General features: G+C 42.3%; 1 protein-coding gene across 1 annotated transcript; it reads left to right on the top strand.

Moving 5' to 3' along the window:
• The first annotated feature begins 8,883 nt into the window (after positions 1 to 8,883).
• Positions 8,884 to 18,977, top strand: LOC122554129 (calcium-activated chloride channel regulator 3A-1-like). The gene is made up of 5 exons (XM_043698676.1): positions 8,884 to 9,045; positions 11,508 to 11,648; positions 12,173 to 12,323; positions 13,329 to 13,434; positions 18,447 to 18,977. Exons 1-5 carry the CDS (start codon positions 8,884 to 8,886, stop codon positions 18,658 to 18,660), a joined length of 774 nt encoding a protein of 257 aa, XP_043554611.1. The 3' UTR covers positions 18,661 to 18,977.

Raw genomic sequence — 18,977 nt, 5'->3', positions numbered from 1 at the left:
GCGGAGGAATTGGGAATACGGGATGGCATTTTTGCAGGAGGTAGGGTGGGAAGAGGTGTAATCCAGGTAGCTGTGGGAGTCGGTGGGTTTGTAAAAAATGTCAGTGTTAAGTCAGTCGTTGTTAATGGAGATGGAGAGGTCCAGGAAGGGGAGGGAGGTATCAGAGATGGTCCAGGTGAATTTAAGATTGGGGTGGAATGTATTGGTGAAGTTAATGAATTGCTCAACAGTCTTGTCTACACTGGGGAGACTGGACGCCTCTTTGCAGAGCGCTTTAGGGAACATCTCTGGGACACCCACACCAATCAACCCCACCGCCCTGTGGCCCAACATTTCAACTCCCCCTCCCACTCTGCTGAGGACATGGAGGTCCTGGGCCTCCTCCACCGCTGCTGCCTCACCACCCGACGCCTGGAGGAAGAACGCCTCATCTTCCGCCTTGGAACACTTCAACCCCAGGGCATCAATGTGGACTTCAACAGTTTCCTCATTTCCCCTCCACCCATCTTACGCCAGTTCCAACCTTCCAGCTCAGCACATCCCCATGACTTGTCCTACCTGTCTATCTTCCTTTCCACCTATCCACTTCATCCTCCTCTCTGACCTATCACCTTCATGCCCACCCCCATTCACCTATTGTACTCTTTGCTACCTTCCCTCACTCTCCTCTCTGACCTATCACCTCCATCCCTACCCCCATTCACCTATTGTACTCTATGCTACTTTCTCCCCACCCCCACACCATTTATCTCTCCACTCTGCAGGCACTCTGCCTCTATTGCTGATGAAGGGCTTTTGCCCGAAACGTTGATTTTCCTGCTCCTCGGATGCTGGCTGACCTACTGTGTTTTTCCAGCACCACTCTAATCCAGACTCGGGTTTCCAGCATCTGCAGTCCTCATTTTTACCCCAGCCTATCCAGTCGTCCGTCGTAACTGAGAAGTTTCAACCCCGGCAACGTCCTGGTGAATCTCCTCCGCAGCCTCTCCAGTACAATCACATCCTTCCGGTTGTGTGGCAACAAGAACTGCACGCACTATTCCATCTGGAGCTTACCTCTTCTACACTGCGGCTATGTTATATTCAGAGACTCTTGGTGCTGCTGTGTCTCCTAAAGTATCTAGCTCACTGCTTGCAAAACTAACTAAATTTTGTGGAACTGAAGTGTGCACCACAGAATTCCAGTTGATCTTTGGGTTGTAAGAACTCTCTCAGTATTTTATCAACAGAGCAGCGTGCAACTTCCATTTCCCAATTTATAGTTCAAAGAAAAAGAAGAAATGTGGTTCCTCACAATGTGCTTTAATATGTTGCCTCACACGATGGCACAGTGGTTAGCACTACTGCCTCACAGCACCAGAGACTTGGGTTCAATTCCGGGCAACTGTCTGTGTGGAGTTTGTACATTCTCCCCGTGTCTGCGTGAGTTTCCTCTGGGTGCTCTGGCTTCCTCCCACAGCCCAGTCAAAAGATGTGCAGGTTAGGTAAATTGGCCATGCTAAATTGCCTGTAGTGTTAGGTGAAGGGGTAAATCAAAGTTTGTGAGAAGATTTGTAGCTCGGGTGCTCGTTGCTGTGGTTCTGTTCGCTGAGCTGGAAGTTTTTGTTGCAAACGTTTCGTCCCCTGTCTAGGTGACATCCTCAGTGCTTGGGTGCCTCCTGTGAAGCGCTTCTGTGGTGTTTCCTCCGGCATTTATAGTGGCCTGTCCCTGCCACTTCTGGTTGTCAGTTTCAGCTGTCCGCTGCAATTGGCACTCATCCACAAACTCCATCAACAAACACATCAACCTGGACCCAATATACCGGCCACTACAGCGGACAGCTGAAACTGACAATCGGAAGCGGCAGGGACAGGCCACTATAAATGCCGGAGGAAACACCACAGAAGCGCTTCACAGGAGGCTCCCAAGTACTGAGGATGTCACCTAGACAGGGGACGAAACGTTTGCAACAAAAACTTCCAGCTCGGCGAACAGAACCACAGCAGGAAGGGGTAAATGTAGGCGAATGGGTCTGGGTGGGTTGCTCTTCGGAGGGTAGATGTGGACTTGTTGGGCCAAAGGGCCTGTTTCCATGCTGTAAGTAATCTAATCTAATCAATGCTGAGGAAAATAATTTCTTAAACTTGTTCCAGGGACCTAAATTATTTTAGCTGCTTTCTGTAGAAGCCAATTGGTTTTCATTGCAATTGTGAGTGTGAACACATTTTCCAAGCTTTTTCTGGAAGTCATTGCTTTTTTAAATTGTTCCTTACAAATTATTACTCATGGGATTTTATATTTCCTGATCAATGATTGGAAAAGGTGTGGAGAAATCATTCATTACTTACCTTTGGGTCAGACATTGTTCAGGAGAAGGTTCAGAGATGATTCACTGCCTGTTATGTTCAAACAGCAATGTACTTTGCAATTTAGTCTGGACCTCCAAATCATCTTTATAAGTAATATTCAGACTATCTTGCCCTCCACTAACCAAAATATTCCACTGACAGAAGTTGAAGAATTTTTCCCATTGTATTTACAGTAAAAGAGTCAAAGTTGGAGGAGGTCCAAGCCTCTGAGAGCTATAGCATATAACAAAGGAAGTTTATGATTGATTCCTATGATTGCCACAAATTATAATGGGTTAACTTTTGATTTCTTGCTGCATTTGATCCAGGTACATGCCCAGATAGTAACAGTTTTATTGTACTTCTCTGTGAATTTACATAAATTCAACTGTTTAATGTGTCATTTCCACATGGCAAATAGGCCACCGTCTTAAACAATACATGTACAATGATCCCATTTTATATTATTGGTTATGTCAAGTGTGCTAAACCCAACCTTCTTCAGCTGGTTAATCAGTGGTCTAACCTCTTTCGCAATGTTGGAAGTAGAATAATCCTTAATGATTGCACTGTGATCAGTATTATTTAGAACTCCTGTGGTTTATATCTGGATAGAGCAGGAGCTAAACAGGGTTCAAGCTTGGTCTGAAATGTAGCAAAAATGTTACTTGCTATTTAAGTTCCAAGCCATGACCGCTTACCATTGATATTCAACAGCATTTCCATCGCTCAAACCCTGTCATCATCAATATCAGGAAGTCAAGGGTCAAATCAATATGATTGTGAGGCCTAATCTTAGGTTTTCAGTAGCTCCTTAAAGATAAGGTAGATCGATGGGAAATCAGAATATTCTTAAACACCAAAGTTTTGGAACAGGTGAGGAAACATGAATTGATTCCCTGCTTTTAACTTTCCAGATTGGGGGCAAAGGTTTAATTTCCTCCTTTACACACAGCAATATCTTGGCCCAAATGAAATATACCAATTTTATTGTAGCAGTAAGCTGCCAATTGCAAGGATTTCTTGTGTTAAAGGAATAACAAGTTTTATTACCTGCACCATCTGTGAAAAAAAAGACATTGAGCATGTGATTTTTCTGCAGTTTTTTGGGCTCTCTCAGTCTCTCTCTTTCTCTCTCTCATACACCCACACACAAACAAAATTATAAGGTATTCAGTACAAAAGGCAGAGAAAAGAATGCACAGTTTACAGAACTTTGAGTCCTTCAGCAATAAGGGTTTAGCCTGAGACCATGTTTGGATTTTTCACTTTTTGGGACCATCAGCAGTAAAATTGTTAATGTTAATTTTCAAGTTCTTGCTTTCTTGTTGTTTCGTTCCAATTATGTTGTCACTGGTACTTTTTCTTAAGAGAAAAGGAATGTCTTCGCTAGTCTGTCTCAGTTCTGCTATCAGAAATCCACCTCCTCTGCTTGTATGTTAGAGTCTCTTAACATTGCAGTTTTTTTCTTATTCTGTCTGAAGATGGTGTTTCATTTCCAACTTGTGATGATTCTCATGATGGTACAAAGCAGAAGGTATCAAAGTTCCCAGAGTGGGCTTTCTGGCTAATTTCACGTTACTTGGGAAATTATTAACTTCAGACATTAAACTTAGATATTAGGACTTAAAATATTAACTGTTTAATTCATGAAGCCTGACCAGTTCAGCAGCCTAATTCAATAACTGAGGAATTGATAGATGGCATCTAGATCTATGTGTTTGTTTATGGCGTTGTGGTTGGAGTGCTAGGCCTCTAGGAATTCTCTGGCATGTCTTTGCTTAGCCTGTCCCAGGATAGATGTGTTGTCCCAGTCGAAATGGTGGTTTTTTCATCCGTGTGTAGGGCTACGAGGGAGAGAGGGTCGTGTCTTTTTGTGTCTAGCAGGTGTTCATGTATCCTGGTGGTTAACTTTCTTTCTGTTGGTCCTACGTAGTGTTTGTGGCAGTCCTTGCATGGAATTTTGTAGACGATGTTGGTTTTGTCCATGGATTGTACTGGGTCTTTTAAGTTTGTTAGTTTTTGTTTGAGAGTGTTGGTGGGTTTGTGTGCTACTAGGATTCTGAGGGGTCTTAGTCGTCTGGCTGTCATTTCTGAAACTTCTTTGATGTATGGTAAGGTGGTTAGGGTTTCTGGCTGTGTTTGGTCTGCTTGTCGTGGTTTGTTCTTGAGTAAAATTATTACTGTTAATTTTCAACTTCTTGTTTTCTTGTTGTTTCTTTTCAATCACGTTGTCACTGGTACTTCTTAAGAGAAATGACATGCCTTCATTTGTCTGTCTCAGTTCTGCTGTCAAAAATTCACCTCCTCTGCTCGTATGTTAGAGCCTCTTAACATTGCAGTTTTTTTTTCTTATTCAGTCTGAAGATGGTGTTTCATCTCCAACTTGTGATGATTCTCTTGATGGTACAAAGAAGAAGATTTCAAACTTCCCAAATTGGGCTTTCTGGTAATTTCATGTTGCTTGGGAAAGTATATACTTCAGACATTAAACTTAGATATTAGAACTTAAAATATTAACTGTCTAATTCATGAAGCCTGACCAGTCAGTGGGTTCAGCAGCCTAATTCAATATTGTTGGCTCCTTTGTGAAATCCATTTCAGTCCATAAGAGTTCCAGGTATTAACTCAGATGATGAAATTCAAAATCAGGTTAAAATTATATAGAATTAGTCCATCTTTTATCTAATTTTTCCAAAGGAAATTCAATACTCAGTGCTGCATGAGTAGCCAAGATTGCAACAATTAGCACATTGTTTTCCGTCATTCACATTCCCTGCCCCCAACCTTCTTCATCCTCCTCTGTGTAATGTATTGTAGTTGACTTTGTTCCTGTTAAGACTTAGCCTTCAATTGGAGTCATAGTGTCATAGAGATGTACAGCATGGAAACAGACCCTTCGGTCCAACTCATCCATGCCGACCAGATATCCCAACCCAATCTAGTCCCACCTGCCAGCATCTGGCCCATATCCCTCCAGACCCTTCCTATTCATATACCCATCCAACTGCCTCTTAAATGTTGCAATTGTACCAGCCTCCACCACTTCCTCTGGCAGCTCATTCCATACATGTACCACCCTCTGCGTGAAAAAATTGCCCTGTAGGTCTCTTTTATATCTTTCCCCTCTCACCCTAAACATAGAGTCATAGAGTCATAGAGATGTACAGCAAGGAAACAGATCCTTCGGTCAACCTGTCCATGCCGACCAGATATCCCAACCAAATCTAGTCCCACCTGTCAACATCCGGCCCACATCCCTCCAAACCCTACCTATTCATATACCCAACCAACTGCCTCTTAAATGTTGCAATTGTACCAGCCTCCACCATTTCCTCTGGCAGCTCATTCCATACATACCTGCGAATCCACTTTCAAGGAGCTATGAACCTGCACTCCAAGGTCTCTTTGTTCAGCAACACTCCCTAGGACCTTACCATTAAGTGTATAAGTCCTACTAAGATTTGCTTTCCCAAAATGCAGCACCTCTCATTTATCTGAATCAAACTCCATCTGCCACTTCTTAGCCCATTGACCCATCTGGTCAAGGTCCTGTTGTAATCTGAGGTAACCCTCTTCGCTGTCCACTACACCTCCAATTTTGGTGTCATCTGCAAACTTACTCCCTATACCTCTTATTCTCGCATCCAAATCATTTATGTAAATGACAAAAAGTGGAGGGCCCAACACCAATCCTTGTGGCACTCCACTGGTCACAGGTCTCCAGTCTGAAAAACAACCCTCCACCACCAGCCTCTGTCTTCTATCTTTGAGCCAGTTCTGTACCCAAATGGCTAGTTGTCTCTGTATTCCGTGAGATCTAACCTTGCTAATCAGTCTCTCATGGGGAACCTTGTTGAATGCCTTACTGAAGTCCATATAGATCACATCTACTGCTCTGCCCTCATCAATCTTCTTTGTTACTTCCTCAAAAAACTCAATCAAGTTAGTGCGACATGATTTCCCACGCACAAAGCCATGTTGACTATCCCTAATCAGTCCTTGCCTTTCCAATTACAAGTACATCCTGTCCTTCAGGATTCCTGAAGAAGGGCTTATGCCCGAAACGTCGATTCTCCTGTTCCTTGGATGCTGCCTGAACTGCAACACATTTTCAGCTCTGATCTCCAGCATCTGCAGTCCTCACTTTCTCCTTCAGGATTCCCTCCAACAACTTGCCACCACCGATGTCAGGCTCACTAGTCTATAGTTCCCTGGCTTGTCCTTACCACCCTTCTTAAACAGTTTTGCAATGAATAGATTTTCTTCAATAATAGATCACCAATTTCCTTTCAATCTTGCTAACGCTTGTGTGTGACTTCTTGGAAAGAGAGAGGGAGGAGGCAGTTTGCCATCCTCATCACTGTTTAAATTCTTGAGCCCCAAATTCTTCTCTCCCAGTGCTCTTCCCCTGAAGCTATAGCTTCCTCTATTCTCCCATCTAATAAACCATAAAAAATAGGAAGAGGAGCAGGCCATTTAACAGGGGCATTGCTGGATGGCTAGCATTTATTGCCCATCCCAAACTGCTCTCAAAAACCTGGTGATAAACCAGGATAAAGTACATTAGCAGAGATGCAACAGTGTGTTTTATTGCCATTTATCTGCAATCTACTGAAGTGTCCATGGGTATGTCCTCAATGACCTGCACTGACATTCAAGACCCCTAGTTGAAATGTGTGGCCCTGGAAAAGTACAGCAGGTCAGGTAGCATCCAAAGAGCAGAAGAGTCGATGTTTCATGCATATGTCCTTCGTCACTCATTCCTAATGAAGGGCTTATACCCGAAATATTGACTCTCCTGCTCCTCGGATTCTGCCTGACCTGCTGTGCTTTCCCAGCACTACACTCTCCACTCTGACTCCCAGTATCTGCAGTCCTCACTTTCTTTCATTCAAGATCCTCAATTGACTCATCACATTCAGTGAGCCAAACCACTGTTTGTTTATATATATAAAACAGCTGCATCATTTGTTCTCTTCAATGGGATATTGGTTATATTGACAACATGCACCACTTTGGGGAAATTAGTTCCTTTATTGAATGTGACAAACCTTTCCCTTTTCTATGTTATAGATAAGCTGATGAATTCAGAAGTCCCTTTATACATACGCTCCTGCTTGAGAACCCAGTTGTTCATTCAAGTGCAGACACAACTGAGTCCCAGGGAAAACATTGTTTGATTAATAGATCTAGTCCACTGATCTCTTCTGTCAATTGCACAATGTTTATTTATGCAAGTTGAAGAGGTTTTGAGTGCTTATATTTTCCGGAATTGACATTTCAACAGATCTGAATAATTGACACTTTGATTCGTGAAAACTACTTACTGAAGTTATTTTGAGAAATTTTTGTGCACATCTTCTTGTCACAATCATGTTAATCGCTTCTACAGACTATGGTTGAATGAGCTAAAAGTGCTGTATCTTGACATGGGGTGCATGAAAGGCCATGGTGCAGTGTCAGTCAAGATTACAGTCGTGCTGGAAAAGCACAGCAAGTCAGGCAGCATCCAAGAAGCTGATGAAACATCGATTTTCCTGCTCCTTGGATGCTGTCTGACCTGCTGTACTTTTCCAGCACCGCTCCAATCTTGACTCTAATGTCCAGCATCTGCAATCCTCAGTGTGAGGCAATTAAAAAGATTTGGTGGGTTAGGACTCCCTTGGAATAGTCGCCTCCAACCTGAAAGCCCCTGTGGTTGCCTCATTCCCAGCTGGCTTTGGCTTGTGGGCGGCACGGTGGCACAGTGGTTAGCACTCCTGCCTCACAGCGCCAGAGACCCGGGTTCAATTCCCGACTCAGGCGACTGACTGTATGGAGTTTGCACATTCTCCCCGTGTCTGCGTGGGTTTCCTCCGGGTGCTCCGTTTTCCTCCCACACTCCAAAGATGTGCAGGTTAGGTGAATTGGCCATGCTAAATTGCCCGTAGTGTTAGGTAAAGGGGTAAATGTAAGGTATTGGGTGGGTTGCGCTTTGGCGGGTCGGTGTGGACTTGTTGGGCTGAAGGGCCTGTTTCCACACTGTAAGTAATCTAATCTAATCACACCTTCACTGCCATTTTCTCCCGAGTTAGGTGTACAAATCCGAGAATACTGGAAAATCCCACTGCCCAGCTCAAGAATGCAGGTCCAGGCCAATGTCCTTGAATCCTCTGGACCATATAATGTGATAATATATTTAATCAGTACTTTCTCCTCATTTTTTTGTTCTTTTAAATACCTAGAAATATTTAGCAACTAGACCTGTCCTGTTTTAATCCAAATCTCCATTAAAGCCACAATATGATACTCATGTAAGGCATCTGTGCATGTACTTGAAACTTGACAAGATAAAAGATCCCGTCCACAGCTCTGATATCACTCACCTACAGATATGTAGTGTATTAAGCTGTTGAAGAACTGCTGAAGTTGATTTCCTTATTATACAGCATCAGATATCAGTAATAGGTGCACAGTTGACCTAAAGTGCTTTGATGCAGATCAATATAAATTGCAGTAACTTCATAGACGTGTTCACTTGGGACTAAAGGGTGCTCTGGTTGGATTTCAAAAATGAAATCTGTCAAGGTATTTCTCCTGTCCCTCGTGTGCTTGGTTTGTGTCTATGTTGTAAGATGTTCTGATGTGAAACTGGTGAATAATGGTTATGAAAATGTCGTCATTGCTATTAAGCCTGGAATATCAGAGGATCCAATGCTCATTACAAACATTCAGGTAGGACCAGTAGCTGAATCCCTATTGCAATCACTGACTGTGTTTAGTAGTTTTATTTATCATTGATGCTGTAGGTTAAGCAATTGAAAGGGAATTTTTTAACAATCTGACATTTGATGCGCGTTCTTTTGTGGCTATCGATGGGCTTGTGTGTTACAGAAACGTCCAACATTCAGCTGTCTCAATCCTGTCATCACACCCAGTTACTCTCTGGCTGGGTCTGTGGTTTAGTTTGATCTACCCACCTTGTAGCCAGTAATCTCCTCACTAAACAATAATCTATCAGTCTCTATTTTAACAGTTTCAATTGACCCTCGCCATCAATAACTTTTTGAAGAGGGAGAGTTCCTCTGTGTAAAGAGGTGTTTCTTGCATCAAACATGAATATCTTAGCTCCATTTTTCTGGAAGGTTCTGACCTCTGGTTCTGGATTCTCCCACCACAGAAAGTGATTTCTCTGGATTTGCCCGATTAAACCATTTAATTGTGTGTGATTTGGGAAAACTATAGTCTCCTGACAGTTTACCAAGTAGAACAGGTGGACCTTCAGTGCAGCCCCTTTGGATTACTCACTCTTCTCCTGGGAGGGAGAGAGCTTTTTAAACTCACACTGTGTAGTCACACTTTGGCAAAACGTTTCTTAAACGTGCACAAAGAACAACACTGCAAGGTCAATTCCCATATTGGCTCAGGTTACCAAAAAGGTCCAACTTTCTCAATCTCTCCCCTCATCTATGGCATGGCGATCCTCAGGTTAAACTCTCCAGCAGTCATCTCTCTCTAATGTGAGAGTAACCCCACAGTCCATGGGCTAAGTTGACTTTTCCTTTTACTTTAACTCCTGGCATGTAATCATCTAAACCCCCAATCAGTCAGAAGAGCACTGCTGTGTTGCCATTGTTTGGTCAAACATGATCATCCCATAGATTGAGAGAGCAGCTCACCATGAGCCAAGTAGAAAGAATCTCTCATTTCCCAGTGACAACCCTATCCCTGTAACTAGCCCCAATTAGATATGATGCCTTGTTAATTAATTTGCTTTTATCAAAGATAGTAAAGTATTAATAAACAGGATCTCTTCAAGTAATGAAGGAAACATTCAAGTCAGTAAGTTGTTAAATGAAGATATTGGTGAAGCAGGTTTGAGGGAGTGCACTACCTCACAAGGCAGTGTTAGCTTACTAGGAAGGTCTCCATCAACAATTCATCAATTGGATTGTGGTGAAAGGTAGTGTGTTCAAGAGAGAGTATGGTGCTTTTCTTCCTCACCGGAATGATCAAAATCAGCTCAATGTGCTTCATTTGTATGAATCTCACCATTGGCATCGTGTCATAGAGTTGTACCAAATGGAACAGACCATTTGGTCCAACTCATCTATGCCGACCAGATATCCTAAATTAATCTAGTCCAATTTACCAGCATTTGGCTCATATCCCTCTAAACCATTCACATTCATATACCTATGCAGATGTTTTTAAAGTTGTGATTGTACTGGCCTCCACCACCTCCACTGGCAGCTCATTCCATACACGCACCACTCCCTGCATGGAAAGTTGCCCCTTAAATCACTTTTAAATCTTTCCTCTCCCACCTTAAACCTATAAGCCCTTCCTGAGAAGGGCTTATATCCAAAACGTCGATTCTCCTGTTCCCTGGATGCTGCCTGACCTGCTGCGCTTTTCCAGCAACGTATTTTCAGCTCTGATCTCCAGCATCTGCAGTCCTCACTTTCTCCACCTTAAACCTATGCCCTCTAGTCTTGGTCTCCCCCACCCCAGGGAAAAGACCTTGACTATTTACCCTATCTATTCCCCTCATGGTTTTGTAAACCTCTACAAGGTTATCCCTCAGCCTCAGATGGTCCAGGGAAATTAATTCCAGTCTACTCAGCCTCTCCCTATAGCTCAAACCCTCTAATACTGGCAACATTCTTGTAGATCTTTTCTGGACCCTTTCCCTTTCAATTTTCGCAACAGCTTTCCTATCGCAAGGAGACCAGAATTGCATGCAGTATTCCAACAGGTTTATTTAAAATCACAAGCTTTTGAAGCAGGTGAAGAGAATTCAACCAAAGAAAGCTTATACTTCCAAATAAACGAATTGGACTATAACCTGGTGTTGGGTGATTTTTAACTTTCTCCACTCCAGTCCAACACTGGCACCTCCACATCTTAAATACACCTGTTGGACTATAAGCTGAGATTTTCTCTTAACATTCCATTATGTGGCCAAATTTTGTTTTACAATTCCTTGTTGAGTGTAAAGAGCATTTTGCCATGTCAGATTGTACAGAAACGTTGCAGTATAAGTTTATAAATGCCGACTATTCTTCCCCTACCCAAAGTCAATGCTAAAGTCCATGAAATATATTGATAATATATTATATGTTGAAGGAGTTGTTGCCAATTTTGCGTGAGAGTACAATGATCACAAACTTTCGCAACACCTGTGTTTCTTGTAGGAAATGGTGAGGTCAGCTTCAAACGTCTTGTACAAAGCCACCAAACATCGAGCTTATTTCCGAGATGTGAAAATCCTATTGCCCATCACCTGGAGTTCACAGCCCCACTATCAGAGACCAAGCACCCAGTCTTATGAAAAGGTAAAAGCTGAAATAATGGTATTGTTCCACTACTTTATTCCCATTTCATGTGGAATTCCATCATCCACGCTAATATTGCATCTCTAATGATCTATCCTTTATTTTATTTAACGAAATGATCGAAGACAGTGTTTAGAAAATACTTTTTGCTTTACCTTTGACGTTGCTGACTGGCCCAATGCACATTGGTTTATAGAACATAGAACACAGAACATTACAGCTCAGTACAGGCTCTTTGGCCCTCGGTATTGCGCTGACCTGTGAAATTAATCTGATGCCCATCTAACCTACACTGTTCTAATATGATTCATAGGTATGTCCAATGTTTAGAAGGAGTATTTAATAAAAATGTACTTTGTTTCCTTAGAATTTCAAACAAATATAGACTGTCCAGCTTTCTCTGACGTAAAATTTATTTTTTCACTTTGCTGCCTCTGTATTCATGGTTTTGCAGTTTATATTTAACAGTAGTTTGGGGATGATCTTATTCCCTGATGTTATTTCCTCTATTTATCTTTTTCTAGGCTAATGTGATCATTGCTAACCCACATACTCAGTATGGAGATGACCCATACACTCTGCAGTATGGCCAATGTGGTGACAAGGGCCGGTACATTCACTTTACCCAAAACTTCATGTTAGATGATGCCCTGATCCAAGTTTATGGTGAAAGAGGTAACAACTTTACAGGAAATTGCTTCCATCTATGCAGTTGACTATAATCCCTTCCTCTTTCACTGGAAACACACTCGCATTTGTTCTTAGTTTGGTGAAATTGATCAAAGCCTTACTTTGTAGAAAGTTAAAAATCACACAACACCTCGGGTTAGCTGTTAACAATGGTGATAGCTAAACAAGATGTTGAAGGTGTTAGCCCCCTGTGTTCTCTGTCTATGACCTGATGTTTAGATTGATTCCAATCTAAAAAGTGAGATAATCATTACTTTGTAGAATCATACTTGGAGTCACAGAGTTGTGCAGATATTCTAAATTTATCTAGTCCCATTTGCCAGCATTTGGCTCATATCTCTCTAAACCCTTCCTATTCGTACACATGTCCAGATGCAAATTTCAATGCTATAATTGTACCAGCCTCCACCACTTCCTCTGGCAGCTCGTTCCATACATGCACCAACCTCTGTGTGTAAAAAATTGCCCCTTATGTTACATTTTCTCTCTCACCTTAAACCCTATGCCCTCTAGTTTTGGACTCCCCCACCCCAGGGAAAATATCCTGACTATTTAACCTATCCTGCCCCTCATGATTGGAGGTGCCAGTGTTGGACTGGGGTGTACAAAGTTAAAAATCACACAACACCACATCATATGCTCCTTGATCGGTGCACCAAAAGCTAGTGTTTCCAAATAAACTTGTTGGAGTACAACTTGGTGTTGTCTGATTGTTAATTTTGTACACGCCCTAATGATTTTATAAACCTTCATAAAGTCACCCCACAACCTCCGATGCTCCGGGGAAAACAGCCCCAGCCTACTCAGCCTCTCCCTATAGCTCAAACTCTCCAATGCTGGCAACATTGTCGAAATCTTTGCTCAACCCTTTTATGTTTCACAACACCTTTCATAAAGCAGGGAGGCAAGAATTGAATCCACTATTCCAAATGTACCATTTAGCTTTGAGTGAAATGGGAGTTGTTGTCATGAATGTTTCTATTTTTACAGGTCGTGTATTAGTCCATGAATGGGCTCACCTTCGGTGGGGAGTGTTTGATGAATACAATGATCTGGTACCCTTTTATGCTGTCGGCGATACATATGAGGCAACCAGGTTGGCTATTCTTCAGTTCTGATGGCAGAGCTGTTTTGCAGTAGAGAAGTCTCATTATTGTGCAGTGTATATTGAAGAACATTCTTACAAAAGATAACAGTAGCACATTAGTGGGCAGAATTTTCAAATCCCTACAGGGCACATAGAGGATATTTAGCCCATCAAACCTGCATCCACCCTCTGAAGAGCACCCCACCAGCCCCCACCTCATCCCCTTAACTGTAGCATTCCCCATGGCTAATCCACCTAACCAACACATCCCTGGACACGATGCGTCAATTTAGCATCACTAATCCACCTAATCTGCATATCTTTGGACTGAGGGAGAAAGCCATGCCACCTGGAGGAAACCCACACAGACACGGTTAGAACATGCAGACTTCATACAGACAGTGGCCGAAGGCTGGAATCGAATCTGGGTCCCTGGGGTTCTGTGAGGAAACAGTGTGAATCACTCAGCCACCTCCAAATGTTCTTCCCCTTTGATTCATGTGGGCAAGGGTGAAAAGGTTGGGGAAATACATTTTGCATTTTCTCTTTAGGGTTTAAGTGGTGAGTTCTGAACCCCCCTAATGATGTACAACTGGCCTATTTCCATGCTTTTGCCCCTCAATATTAACTAAACTGACCTAATTTTGATGCAAAGTAAACATCGAAAGAATTGCAGATGCTGTAAATCAGAAACAAAAACAAAGGTTTCTGAAAAAGCTCAGCAGGTCTGGCATCATCTGTGAAGAGAAATCAAAGTTAACCTTTTGTGTCTGGTGACCCTTCCTCAGACCTGACAGTGGTTAGGAAAATGTCGGTTTATATGCAGAAGATCGGGCAGAGGGAGGAGGTAAGGAATAAACGACAGGTGGGGATAGAGACCAACGAGAGGGAAGATCAATTGGACAGACAAGGGAGTGGATAACAATCTGGCTGGGAGGGTGAATAGCTGTTAATGGGGACAGTTAGTGACTATGGAGCTGCTTACACTCTGTCTCCTTCCACTTCTTCATCCTGACAAGGTGACATTGACAAATCACCACTCTCACGGCAACATTCCGACTGATATTCTGAACTTTTAACTTCTTTATATTCCTAATTTATTTTTCTGACCTATAATGCTGGGCTATTTATATCTTTACTTTCCTATTTGTTTTGTTTCCAATGTATTTGATCTTAAGTATCTGTACTGAGGTACTTTTATGCCTGAGATAGCGCTGTAATGCAGCAATGGTAAATTTTTCACTGTACTCATTTGTGTACATGATAATAAAGCTAATTCAATCCAATTCAATTTCTTCTTCATCACCCTGTCTGTCTGTGATGCAGCTTTCAAAGAACTATGTATCTGAACACCTAGCTCTCTGTTCAACAACGCTACCCAGGACCCTCCCGTTAATTGTATAAGTGTTACCATTGCTTTTTTATGAAAATGCAATACTTCATCTTTCTACAAATTAAACCTAAACCCCATCTGCCACTCCTCAGCTCATTGAACCTTTTGAAATAGAACCAAAGAGTCATAGAGATGTACAGCATGGAAACAGACCTTTCGGTCCAACCCGTCCATGCTGACCAGGTATCCCAATCTAGTCCCAATGCCAGCACCCAGCCCATATCCCTACAAACCCTTCCTATTCATATACCATCCAGATGACTTTTAAATGTTGTAATTGTACCAGCCTCCACCACTTCCTCTGGCATCTCATTCCATACATGGGCCACTCTCTGCGTGAAAAAGTTGCCCCTTAGTTCTCTTTTATATCTTTCTCCTCTCACCCTAAATCTATGCCCCCTAGTTCTGGTCTCCCCCACTCCAGACAAAAGAACTTGATTATTTACCCTATCCTTGCCTCTCATGATTTTATTACCTCTATAAAGTCATCCCTCAGCTTCCAGTGCTCCAGGGTGAAGAGCCCCAGCCTATTCAACCCCTCCCTATAGCTCAAACCTCCAACCCTGGCAACTCTTGTAAATCTTGTAAATCTTTTCTGAACCCTTTCAAGTTTTGAAGTATCCTTCCTATATCAGGGAGACCAGAATTGCATGCAATATTCCAAAGGTGGCCAGACCAACGTCTTGTACAGTTGCAACATGACCTCCCTACTTTAATCTTAGATAGACCTCTTCACTGTCCTCCACGCCACCAAGTTTGGAGTCATCTATTAACCGTGCCTCCTAAATTCTCAGCCAAATTGATTATAAAAATGAGAAACAGCAGTGGACTCAGCACTGATGCTGGTGGAACACTGCTTGTCACAGGCCTCCAGTCTGAAAAGCAACCCTCCACCACCACCCTCTCTCTCCTCCCATTGAGCCAATTTTGTATCCAATTGGCAGGCTCTCCCTGAATCCCACGTGATCAATTTTTTACTAACCAGTCCATGATATGGAATATTTTCAAAGGTTTACTGAAGACCAGTAGACAATGTTCAGCACTCTGCCCTCATCTATTTTTTTGGTCACATCCTCAGAAACCTTAATCAAGTTTGTGAGACACGACTTTCCTTACACAAAGCCACACTGACTGTCCCTAATCAGTCCTTGACTCTCCAAATGCATGCAAATCGTATCTCTCAGAATCCCCTCCAACAACTTACCCATCACTGATGTTAGACTCACCATTCTATAGTGCCCAGGCTTCTCCTTACAGTCTTTCTTAAATAGAGGTACAACATTTAGCCACCCTCCAGTCCTCCATCACCTCACCTGTGGCTATAGTTGATACAAATATCCCTGCTCAGTACCCCGCAGTTTTTCCCTGAGCTTCCCACAATGTCTTGAGATACCCTTGATCAGGTCTTGGAGGTTTATCCACCTTTATGCTCTTCTTCTGTAATATGGACTGTTTTAAAGATTTCGATATTTATTTCCCCTAATTCCCTGGCTTGCATGTCTTTTTCCACAATAGATACTGACGTGAAATATGCATTTAAGTATCTCTCCTATTTCCTATGGTTCCACATATAGATGACCTTGTTGACCTTTAAGGAATCTTATTCTCTCTCTAGTTGCTGTTTTGTTCTTCATGTACTTATAGAGTCTCTGGATTATCCTTCACTTTACCTGCCAAGCCTAACTCTTACCTCTTTTTTGCCCTCCTGATTTACCTGTTAAGAATGCCTCATACATCCCCTTATACTCTTCAAGAGATTCACTTCATCCCAGTTGTCGATAACTAATATATGCTTCCTTCTTATTCTTGACCAGAGATTCAATATCTTTATTCATCCAGGGCGTATCCTTTTATATAACTATTTTAAAACTATCAGAATTATGATCACTGGTCCCAAAGTGCTCCCCCATTAACATGCCAGTCATTTGCCCCGCCTTATTTCTCAAAAGAATGTCACGTTTTGCTCCTTCTCTAATAGGTACATCTGCATATTGATGAAGAAAATATTCTTTAACACATTCAACAAACTCTTCCCCATCCAAGCCCTTAACACTATGGCAGTCCCATCTATGTTTGAAAAGATAAAAAAAACCCTGCTGTCCCAACCCTACAATTCTTGCACATAGCTGAGATCTCTCTACACATTTGCTCTTCAGTTTTCTGATGACTACTGGGGTGGCTTTAGCACAATCCCATCAAGGTGATTATCCTCTTTTTATCTCTAAGTTCTATGCATATAGCTTCATTGGACAATCCCCTCTAAGTTCTCCCATGATGTTTTCCCTCATGAAAAATGCCAGTCCTCTTCCTCTCTTGCCTCCATTTCTACCCTTCCCATAGCATCTGAACCCCAGATCATTGAGGTGCCAGTCCTGTCCATTCCTGAGCCAAGTTTCTGGATGAGCAGTGATGTCCCAGTCCCATGTTCCCATGCATGCCCTGAGTTCATACAGCTTTCTGTCAGATCCTTTGCATTGAAAGAAATGCAGTTTAATTCTTCAGAGTTACCTTGTTCTCTGATTTGTTCTTGCTTGCCTTGTCTAATTAACTTGCTCTCTTTCATTTCTGAACCATCCTCATTTCATTATTATTTAGTATCTCCACAACTGCCCCATACTAATTTAAATTCTCATTGGTCCCCTTCCAATTCAGGTGAAACCGGTCCCTTTTGAACAGGTCTCTTCTGGCTCAGAAGTGATCTCAATGATCAAAAAATCTGCATCCTTGCCCAATCACCTCCACAACCACTGATTTATCTGCCCTATTTTCTTATCCTACTGTCACTAGCACGTGGCAGTGGGAGTAATCCAGAGATTACTACCTTTAAAGTTCTTTTTAACCTCTTACATAACTTCCTATATTCACGCTGCAAATGTTTCTCTCACTATGTTGCTCTTACCAATGTGTACTACAGCCTCTGGCCTCTCACTCTCTCTTGTCTCCCAATATCTCCTTTGAGATGTCTGTGACCTTGGCACCAGGGAAGCAATGTCAATGCTGGCTCACAGCTGCAGAGTTGCCTATCTGTGCCCCTGACTGGAGAGTTCCCTCTGACAATTACTCGCTTGAACCTGGAAGTGTCTGGAAGTTATAAACGTAAATTGTCAGTAATCTCACAAACCACATGTCACTGCTGATGTATGAAAATCAGAGGAATGTGGAGGTTCTGATTTGGTCTTTTAATGAGTAAAGTCACCACTGTTCCCCTGTCTCATTAGAGTGAGAGACACCCCTGGTTGGGTGAGTTTAACCTGAAGGTCACCACTGCTCAGGCCAAAGGTGAGGATCAGAAGGCAGGACCTATCATGATGACCTCAGCTACCATGGGAATAGAACCCATGCAACTGAGCTAACCAAGCCCTACCCTGTCACCACCTTGGTGAATAAGTTGTGGGCAAAGGGATGCCAACTGCTTGGGTCCCATTCCCTCACCAGCTACAGATATGATGAAGGATTCTCCATCTCAACCTCTCCCCCCCACCCCACCTTAAGGTGTGGTGACTGTCAGGATAAATCACCATCAATCATCTCTCTATTGAAAGAGACGATGTATAAACTAGTAATATTATAACGACTTTATAAAAATCAGTATGATTAATTACACATCGTGCTTTATTTCTATTGCTAGGTGTTCAAAGGAAATTAAAGGATTAAAAGCCTCTTGTTCTGAAGTTTCCTGTCGTGCCTGTGATCCCAGCACAGGGCTCCTAGACGCTGACTGCAACTTCTTTCCAGACCAGAACCAAGTGACATCAACTTCAATAATGTACACAACAGGATTACCAGGGGTAAATGGGACTATTAAGAGGCAACAGCTACTTCTGCAAATGTTTCACGTATAAAGTCTTGCTGTTTGCAGAGGTTACGTTCCTTGAAAATGTTGCAAATGCTGACATCACAGAGGGTAATGAGAGTCAGTTGGATAGTTTCCAAATAGCCAAAAATACTGACATATACAGACCTAGTAGACAATAAAATGCAATAAAACAATTATATTATTGATGTTTTACAGGAGATATAATGTGGTAAAATGAGGGACATAGTAAGTTCCTTAAATCAACCCCTTGTTGTAAGGCCTCCTGCATTATAAATGTTACAATAGTGTGTATATGCATTGTGGAAGCTGATACATATGCAGTGCAACTTTCCAGTCTTGGCA

This window comes from Chiloscyllium plagiosum, chromosome 11 (assembly GCF_004010195.1).
Source record: "Chiloscyllium plagiosum isolate BGI_BamShark_2017 chromosome 11, ASM401019v2, whole genome shotgun sequence".
Lineage (NCBI taxonomy): Eukaryota > Metazoa > Chordata > Chondrichthyes > Orectolobiformes > Hemiscylliidae > Chiloscyllium > Chiloscyllium plagiosum.
The sequence above is the reverse complement of the archived record's forward strand: the minus strand, read 5'-3'. Positions and strand labels throughout refer to the sequence as shown.

What these genes read in the sequence shown, in the direction of transcription:
- LOC122554129 (XM_043698676.1), top strand. Translation starts at nt 8,884, where the DNA reads ATGAAATCTGTCAAGGTATTTCTCCTGTCCCTCGTGTGCTTGGTTTGT. An exon ending in TGCTCATTACAAACATTCAG is followed by an intron (nt 9,046 to 11,507) that starts GTAGGACCAGTA and finishes TGTTTCTTGTAG; the next exon opens with GAAATGGTGAGGTCAGCTTC. An exon ending in GCACCCAGTCTTATGAAAAG is followed by an intron (nt 11,649 to 12,172) that starts GTAAAAGCTGAA and finishes ATCTTTTTCTAG; the next exon opens with GCTAATGTGATCATTGCTAA.